At 37.4% G+C, this 9956-nt stretch overlaps 1 protein-coding gene across 1 annotated transcript; it reads left to right on the top strand.

Annotated features, from left to right (window-relative positions):
* The first annotated feature begins 1792 nt into the window (after positions 1 to 1792).
* On the top strand, positions 1793 to 9517 carry slc2a1c (solute carrier family 2 member 1c). The gene is made up of 9 exons (XM_086275917.1): positions 1793 to 1924; positions 2636 to 2796; positions 2885 to 3125; positions 5173 to 5335; positions 5577 to 5761; positions 6285 to 6386; positions 6636 to 6737; positions 7018 to 7221; positions 7702 to 9517. Exons 1-9 carry the CDS (start codon positions 1793 to 1795, stop codon positions 7879 to 7881), a joined length of 1470 nt encoding a protein of 489 aa, XP_086132043.1. The 3' UTR covers positions 7882 to 9517.
* Positions 9518 to 9956: the final 439 nt, after the last annotated feature.

Consider the following 9956-nt stretch of genomic DNA (forward strand, 5'->3'; position numbering starts at 1 on the left):
TTGCATTTCCGTGCTAGTATTCTTCTGATGGAAGCAGGAGGAAGAGGAGTGAAAGTACACATACATGCTTATACTTCATCACAGTATTATCAATAAAAGCCCTGAGGCCCTAAATTGTGACAGCATTGTGTGATGGGTGTTGTCGTTTCCATCCACATGCCACCTCTGCAGCAGCAGTTCTTTACCCTAAATTTCCAATTAGTTAACCTCCCATTGTAGTTAATCTTTGTTGTTTCAATTAAATTCTCTAAAGCAATTTGTTTTAAAAGGGCAAACCATACAAGAATACAGATTTATACTTCCAAAAGACTCCGGCCTGAAAAAACAAACAAACTACCATGCACAGATGTGTGTCACTTGAGGGATTCCAAGACAGAAAATGCTACCAGGTGCCCAAAGAACATATCAGCCAAAGCATGGGAAACCCTGCAAAGAATGCAGTACGACCTCGTGATAACACGGACATTTAGGCTTTGATAAACTTTAGCATGCCACACTATAACAAAAGTACCTGACTTTTTCCATCTTTGATAAATGCGATTATAAACCGTGGCCTACTCAAAGCACCAAACGGTTCCTCTTAAAACCTTAACTGGGGGCAGTTTTGCGGTTTTCAAAGCAATTTGAGGTTTGAGTGCTGCAGACCCAGAGTCAGTGGGAACTCAGGATGTTGATCAGCTGATTCACGAGAACCAGAGGAGGCCCACTGCTGCCATTTTATCAGATATACCTCAAATTCACCAGCTAGGTGTGACTTCGTCACTGTGGTCACTGGTACAATGTGTGTGTGTGTGTGTGAAGTTTCAGCTGGTAGTTGGTTTAGATACACAGTCATATCTAAAACTCAGGGATGAAGAAGCGATCAACGTAGGACACTCAGGAACAGTGGTGAGGACAATCTTATATAGATGATATGGTCTTCCAACTTTGTTTCGGGACAAATCAAGCAGTCTGGTTGATGCAGTAACACAGGTAAGCATGCAAAAAGACAAGCAAAAATATTTGTATGCAGTAAGTATATAGTTTCATATAGTTGCTTGATTTTTATTTGATGAAACATGTTTTGTGATGCTGTAGGGGAACCGCACTGTGGTTCAAAAACATTTAGTCATATACACTGTATTTGATATATATATGTATATGAAATTTGCACTGCAGAAAAAAATCTCAGTGTCTCTGGTTGTTAGCCGAGTCTTTTTCTTATCATTTTGCGGCAAACTCCTATACTACCACTAATGCTTCCTAAACTACAACTGCTAGACTCCCCCTCCCCCCACTATCTGGTTTTTACAGATAACACAACCAGGAGAAAAATAAATGCACATACATCCCGAGGGAGTGATACACCATCTCAGACAATCAAATGGCATCTCAGGAGGTTTGTTTGAATCAATGCTTTTCTGTGAACGAGTGAATGAGGCAGAATGAACATAGCGAGGCAGTATCACTTACTCGACTAAAACTCTGGACATGTTGCCAGTGCGCCAAACCCTTGTTGTTCTTGCCAAGCTGGACTTTTACAAGTACTCATATGATTGGCCTGGTTGCTGGAATCATGGGAGGGATCAGGAATGTTAATCAATGAACTGAGGTCATAAGGTTAGAAATCAGTAATGGATTGAGTATTTGTCTTCTATCTGCTTAATCATAACCATAACTACTTTGGATTTTTATGATGATTGTAGTCAATCCAAAATAAGAAAGAAAAAACAAGAATGTAAAGGGTTAAAATGACCTAATTAAGAGGTAGCGTTCTCTTATTAGTTATGAATTAAAAGATATAAAACAAGAAATGGTGCTAACCTCAATTCTGTTTCTGCGGCAGAGCCATCTGACAGCCACGCTTGTGACGTCCATCCTGGGAGCGGTGATCGGCTCCCTGCAGATTGGTTACCACACTGGCAACATCAACGCTCCGGCCAAGGTGAACAGAGCTAGCAGCATCTGAGGGACAGCACACAGATTTATGTTTCAAATTGTATTATAAGTGTGATGTGTAAATTAAAATCTATACAAAGCAATCTGCATTGATCAATAGAATTACTTTTGGAAGTATAAAACTGCAACAAAACATAACTCCAGACATCAAAAAGTAGACATTCTCGTCTGGCTGATATTCCATAAAAGGCCTACATTGTCCAGATATAACAGTTATGCAGAGGGGAATGCTGGAAAGCATGCTGCCTGTCAAACATATTACAGAGCCTCAATAAAGCACTAAATAAGGTAACTCTCCGTCTCAGCTTTGGATTTGGCTCCCTTTTTTGGAATGGTTTTCCATTTTCACAGGTATACTGTTCTAACTTTACAAAATGAAGCAGTTGTTCTACCCACTCAAAAATCCCAAGACAATAATTCCTGAAATTGTTCTTGTGGAGGAAGTGTTTCTGTTACAAAAGAAGCAACACATGAATGATTTTGAACACTGTATTAGTCACCTATGGAAAAAGAGGAATAAAAACATCTTTGTAAACTCTTTTTGTGTGTGTGTGTGTGTGTGTGTGTGTTTTACGTGTGTGTGTGTGTGTGTGTGTGTGTGTGTGTGTGTGTGTGTGTGTGTGTGAGTGAAAAAACATGTCATTGCATCTAATTGAGTTACCAGTGCAAACTGATTCACTTTGGCATTGTTGTTTAGATTATCGAAGAGTTTTTCAACAATACCTGGAGAGCCAGACACAACCGATCAATCTCAGATCACAGTCTTACTTTCTTGTGGTCACTCTCTGTCAGCATTAAAGATTTTGGAGCCTTACTGGGCTCGCTGGGAGTCAAATATTTGGCAGATTCTTACGGCAGGTAAGAAAACCAAGCTAACTTTTGTAAAGTTTCCAACAGTGCTTGCTTCCCCCCACCCCTCCTTATAAATTTGCTTGTTCCCCTCCAGGCGTAACTCCATCCTGATAGTTAACGGTTTGTCTGTGGTCGGAGCATGTTTGATGTTTGCCTCCAAAGCCAGCGAGTCATTTGAGGTCCTCATCCTAGGGCGACTGGTTTTTGGTCTGTTCTGTGGCCTGGTGATGAGCCTTAACCCCCTCTATATCCAGGAAGTTTCCCCCACCAACCTCAGAGGAGCATTTGCTACACTGAACCAGGTGTCTTTCGCTGCAGGCATCCTGGTGGGTGTGGTGAGTTGAGCTTACATTTAACTTACTTCTTACTGCTCTTGGTAAGGAGACACATTAAATTCTGTTCTTTTCATTCAAATTCTATTGTTTGTTCTCAAATTCTGTTCTTTTCATTCTTTTTTTTTTTTTTTTTTTGCCTGTCCCATTTGGTTCTTTAGCCGTCAGAATTGTTGTCTGAAGACCAACAAGGATACCCAATGGATTTATTTTGCCAAATGGATCATCGTGGCATTGCCGTATTGGTCCATTTGATCGACCTTTGTTTTTATTATTTATTTTATTTTATTTTCAGTTGTTACAGACGGGACAGACATGAGTGAGGGATAGGAAAGGGAGAAAGAAAGAGGAAGGAAAAGAAAAACAGAAGGGGAGAGGGACAGTGAGAAGGGGGGGGGGGGGGGGGGGAATCTCCTGGATCACCTGTTGAGAGAAAAAGAATGTTCTTTTCATTCAAATTCCGTTGTTTTCATTCAAATTCGATTCTTCTCATTCTAATTCTTTTCTTTTCATTTTAATTCCGTTGTTTTCATTGAAATTCCTGTGCTTTCATTCTAATGCTTTTGTTTTCATTCAAATTGCGTTCTTTTGATTCTAATTCTTTTGTTTTCATCCAAATTCTGTTCTTTTCATTCAAATTCCATTCTTTTCCTTTAAATTATGTTGCTTTCATTCAAATTCTGTTCTTTTCATTCAAATTCTGTTCTTTTCATTCAAATTCCGTTGTTTTCATTCTAATTCTGTTGTTTTTATTCAAATGCTGTTCTTGTCATTCTAATTCTACTCTTTTCATTCAAATGCTGTTCTTTTCATTCTAATTCCGTTGTTTTCATTTCAATTCTGTTGTTTTCATTCAAATTCCCGTGCTTTCATTCTAATGCTTTTGTTTTCATTCAAATTCCGTTGTTTTCATTCAAGTTCTCTTCTTTTCATTCTAATTCCGTTGTTTTCATTCAAATTCTTTTGTTTTTATTCCAATGCTGTTCTTCTCATTCTAATTCTACTCTTTTAAAATTCAAATTCTGTTCTTTTCATTCAAATTCCCATGCTTTCATTCTAATGCTTTTGTTTTCATTCAAATTGCGTTCTTTTCATTCAAATTCCATTATTTTGATTCTAATTCTTTTGTTTTCATTCAAAATCTGTCCTTTTCATTCACATTCCGTTGTTTTCATTCAAATTCGATTCTTCTCATTCTAATTCTGTTCTTTTCATTTTAATTCGGTTGTTTTCATTCAAATTCCGTTGTTTTCATTCAAATTCTGGTGCTTTCATTCAAATTCTGGTGCTTTCATTCTAATTCTGGTGCTTTCATTCTATTTTTTTTGTTTTCATTCAGATTACATTCAAATTCCGTTGTTTTCATTCTAATTCTGTTGTTTTTATTCAAATGCTGTTCTTGTCATTCTAATTCTCTTCTTTTCATTCTAATTCCGTTGTTTTCATTTCAATTCTGTTGTTTTCATTCAAATTCCCGTGCTTTCATTCTAATGCTTTTGTTTTCATTCAAATTCTGTTCTTTTCATTCTAATTCCGTTGTTTTCATTCAAATTCTTTTGTTTTTATTCCAATACTGTTATTCTCATTCTAATTCTTTTCTTTTCATTCAAATTCCCGTGCTTTCATTCTAATGCTTTTGTTTTCATTCAAATTGCTTTCTTTTCATTCAAATTCCATTATTTTGATTCTAATTCTTTTGTTTTCATTCAAAATCTGTCCTTTTCATTCACATTCCGTTGTTTTCATTCAAATTCGATTCTTCTCATTCTAATTCTGTTCTTTTCATTTTAATTCGGTTGTTTTCATTCAAATTCTGTTGTTTTCATTCTAATTCCGTTGTTTTCATTCAAATGTTGTTGTTTTCATTCAAATGTTGTTTTCATTCAAATTCTTTTGCTTTTATTCAAATTATGTTCATTTCATTCAAATTCCATTGTTTTCATTCAAAATCTGTTGTTTTTATTTAAGTTCATCAAAATCCCATAATACACAAATAAGGATTTATACGATACATGGATATGACATGAAACTAGCTGCTCGTGTGCTGCAGGTGGCTGGTCTCGAGATAGTGTTGGGCACAGAGCATGACTGGGCCATGATGCTGTCCCTGTCTCTCATCCCGGCCCTCACACAGTATGTGATCCTACCCTTCTGTCCTGAGAGTCCCCGCTATCTGCTCATCAACCGGCAAGAAGAAATCAAGGCCAAAAGTGGTAGGTTCCACTCACTGGACTTACTGTTCATATCGTTTAATAAATCATCCTCTCTCTAAAGAGATTACTCTTTTGTATTATGATATATTAAAAGAGATGAATTCATTTGTATGACATTCTCAAGTTGGTTCCAGAAGTTAAAATGCAGAAATGGTTTACTACGGTTTACTATCCCAGCTTTGTGGATTTCACCTAAACATCCCCTTAGAATATGTTGAAAGTTGTTTCTTTAATCCTGCAGCCCTGCTGAGGCTGAGAGGCAGAGCAGAAAATGTATTTGCTGAGCTGGAAGAAATGAAAGAGGAAGCTGCTCACACACAGAGTCGTGTCACCATCCAGGATTTCTTCAAGAAACGCAGCTACAGGCAACCGATCATTATTGTCCTGATTGTTAGCCTGGGAAGCCAGCTCTCTGGATTCAATGCGGTTAGTGATAAAATCCTCTTAATCTGAAAAATATTTCTCTGACATATATTTCTCATTTTCTATGTGTTGAAATAGATGAAGTAAAAGCTCCTGGCCTCAACTTTAGCTTTACCTTTTTCCTTGGTGTCATGCTATGGTAACCTAACTCTGAAAGACACCAACAAACTGATGCAAAATTTGAACTGATCAGGCAAACTGATCAGGTTAAGCTGCTATTTACCAGTCTCTCTGTACCTGACAGCTGCAGAGACTGGCCAGTTCCATCTTACATGAAGACACCCATCCCTTTTGTGGGGATTTTTAGCTTCTTTCCTCTGGATGGAAAGGTGGCTTACTCACTTTTGGAGGGTGCCTCAAGGAGTACTTGGCATTTCTACATTGGCTTCTTTTCTTTTTCAGTTTTGCACACTTGCTGTAACCCTGAGAAGAGCTTGAGGCAATATCTCAACCCTAAAAAAACCCCCATTGAAATATTTCTCAGTTACTCACTAAACTAAACTAAATTCCTGTGCTTTTCTTCCAGATAATCAACTATTCCACCAAAATGTTTCAGGCCAAGTTTGACCAGGCCAAATATCTCACACTGGGTGTTGGGGCCGTCAATCTGACGTTCACTTTGGTAGCAGTAAGTACAAACCAAGTGCTGATCCTTTATATTGCAGTTCAGTGCGTTTTTGAATGCGAAACAATATTATTTATTATATTTAATAGGTTGCTCAATATAATCATTAAATCAGCTGTGCCCTATTTTGTTGATTTTGTCACAGAAAGCATGAAGTTTTGTCATTATTTCTTCATGAATGGTTTAACAGCATGAACCACAAAAGGGATAGTGTTGCATTTTAATACCAGTGTGTTGTTTTTTCCTCTCCAGTTCTTCCTGATGGAGAGGGCAGGGAGGAGGCGGTTGCTCCTGACTGGTTTCATCTCCATAGCAGTGTGCAACTTAATCATGACCGTAGTCGATTCTGTCCTGGTAAAATCATCTATGTGTGGTTGTTTCCATTTGTGCAGAAAAAAGTTATGTGCTGGTTTTGAATGTATATCCAACTTCTGCAAACCCGATCTTATGACATGATTAAATGGATAATATGAAAAATAAACCATGGCATAGCTTGGAGGATGTTTGAAAAGGAAGCTTCAAGTTTAAACAATAGAGAGAAAGACACCATCTACATGTTAACCTAACAGAATTTTCTACATGTCTACATGACTAACCTACAACCATCCTTCCAATTTATTATTTTACTGTGTAGCATCTGGTCCCAGAACTCAGAAGCCTACAAGTGCTGCTGGTTTTCTGCCTGACTTCAGCCTATGAGCTGGGCCCAGGTCCGATCTCCTGGTTCATTGCTGCCGAGCTGTTCGACCAGTCTGGCAGACCTATAGCCATGGCCTTCAGTAGCCTACTCAACTGGGGAGGGAAGTTTGTTCTGGCACTTCTCTTTCCTCCATTACTGGTGCGTAACATTTATACCGTTGGCCTGCATGCTGTATGACCAAGCAAGACTTCAGGGGAAACTTTAAAGGTGGATTTCTTGTTTGCTTTTGTGAGTTTGCTTACACCTCAGAGAAATAGCTGTTAAATACAGGCCATAAATCTGCTCCATCTGTTATACTGCACATCTGTATCTATAGCAAAACATATAAATCTATTGCTAAATCCTTTAAATCCAGCTTGAAATAATGTAATAAGTAATTAAATTACAGTTAACAAAAGAAGCATCTGTTCCCTATAGTGCAGCAGAAACGGCAGCCAACATGAAATTAAGACCAGTGAACCAAATCAATACCTTTTGTATTTGCTTTCTTTCCTTCTCTTTTTAACATTGTTTTGCTCTTGTGGTATGAGATTCCCACCTCCAGTGACCATTCCTAGGTAAGCAGAGGTCAAATAAAAAACATTAAAAAAAGGATTCTTGTCTGTCTGTCTCACACAGAAAATCTGTGGTGCTTATGTCTACCTCCTTTTTATGATCGTGGCTCTGCTCGCCTTCACCTTCACCTGGATTCGCCTCCCGGAAACAAAGGGTCGTACATTTGATGACATCGCAGAGGAGTTCAGAGGAGCAGAGGGCATCCCGTTGCACAATAAGACTGTATTCAACACTTTCACCTGAGCAACGTGTCAGTTTTGATTGATGGTGGTCAATAATCAGTGTGTAACGAGTCAATTCAATTTAAAGCAACAAAAAATATGCTACAAAACTGTTTTGAATATAAATCTGGTGCTCACAGCATTGAAAATTTACTTTTAAATAACAAATCTTTAACACAAAACAAGAAAACCACAAACGCCAAACCATCTTATCAATGCAATTGCTGTTACTCAAAGCACGCACAGATATTATTTATGCAAAGACATTTTAATACTCAGAGCTCAAAAATGATAATTATTCAAACTCAGAGCACCAAAATTTAACTCCATTAGGTACAGGTTCTGACTCTTACTTTTACCTTACTTCTTTAGGCTCTCCAGCAAAATGACACTAAAAAAATGATATTAAAAGTAGATTATAGTTTATATTTATCCTGCATGTATGAGGCATTTTGTGGTCATTGTGTTGTTATTTTGTAAAAGCACTAGGGGGAGATTGTGGGAATAGTGGAAAAAGTTTGCAACACATTCTTTGCATAGTTTATAGCTTGTAAAAACGCTGGATTTATTTCCACACCATCAACCAAGCCTCTTTTTTTAATTTTAACACACAAGTGTACCGTGACACACTGCCTGGCAAACAAGAAAGTTAGAACACTTCCAGCATGTCCAAAATGTTTAGTAGAGTTCCTGTAACTTCTTTCCCTCTTGTTATTTCCATAAATCTGCTAGTTATATCTTAACTTAATATCAGGTAGCAAATGAGATTATTGTAATTCTTAAAAATGGTTTTGTAGTGATCCAATTAGATGTTTTTGCTTATCTAAAAATTGTACTTTTAAATGTTCAGCCTAGTTTAAGGCACCATCTGTACCTGATCTCCTATGGAGCCTTTCTTAGTTGGATTCTCAGCGGTGCAGCCTTACAATTCATTATTTGTGTGCAAAATCTCACATGTCTCTGAATTGTGTATATTTGTAATATGCCTGAAAACCAACCACAGCTCTGAGGATAAATATGTGATCCAACACGATCCACTTTGACTCGCAGGAACCGCAGAGGGAGTGAGACCAGGAGATTAGAGGACAAGTTTGGCTTTTAAAACAGCAGGGGGTCAGAATAAAATGGAAATGAATAATGCTGTACTTGTCTATTCAAAGTCAGTTTCTAATAACTCAAAAACAGAGCCAGAACTCAGTCAGCTTGTAAAGGATATGTTCTCATTTGTCTATGGACAGCTTGTTTTTTCTTTTTAGACACACAAGCAAAGTCCACAGAGACTATGATTTAAAAGGCAGATCGACCGAGCAGGGTGTTTAGAAAACAACATTCAGGATTTCATTCCATTTTCCAACACTTTGTGTAAAAATATGTAAACAGCGCCATCTACTGGACCAAACCGTCTCTTTTAGTTATTAATCCATAAACTACATGCAGATATATGTTGGTAAATGACTTAAGTGGCTTTAGTTAGTGGTGCAGCAAAGAGGAGACAACTGATCAAGTGGACAGCACGGTGAAAGGGAGACAGGAAACAGTTTTCACACTGCTATGTGTAGCCTTTGTAAATAAAAAAACAACAACAATACTGTATTGTTATAATAAATGAGTGTATTAAAAAAAACTGCAATATCAAGTAATTTTCTCTGATAACCCATCCTGACAAAAACAAAAAAGGAAGATTGAATCCATGAAGCCATGCATTTGTTTTGCTTGAGGATATTATTAAAAATACCTTCACCACCCTTTCAACTGATCCTATTTAGTCACTGTGATTTGAGTAAAACACAGAAGGACTGCTGTGTAAACTTTTATTTCACAGCTAGAAAACCCATAGCAACATAAAAGTAACAGCAGACAGTATTTATTTATTTTTTAATTACAAGATATTAGTTTATTTTTTATGAATTTCGAATGATAACATAAGTAAAATGGCTTTGATGGACTGTAGGGGGAACCAGAGTACCAATTATATTACATCTGCAGTTGGACTGAAAGTCTTGCTACATATAGAGCAGTTCCTCAGAATCTGGGGACAATATAATCTAGAGGGACAGTCTCACCAGCAGCTTTACATATCTCTGTACCTACAGTATA

The sequence above is a fragment of the Aulonocara sp. 'chitande type north' Nkhata Bay genome, linkage group LG19 (assembly GCF_057382095.1).
Source record: "Aulonocara sp. 'chitande type north' Nkhata Bay isolate Kocher_YH1m ecotype deep benthic linkage group LG19, A_spYH_male_GT1.1, whole genome shotgun sequence".
NCBI lineage: Eukaryota > Metazoa > Chordata > Actinopteri > Cichliformes > Cichlidae > Aulonocara > Aulonocara sp. 'chitande type north' Nkhata Bay.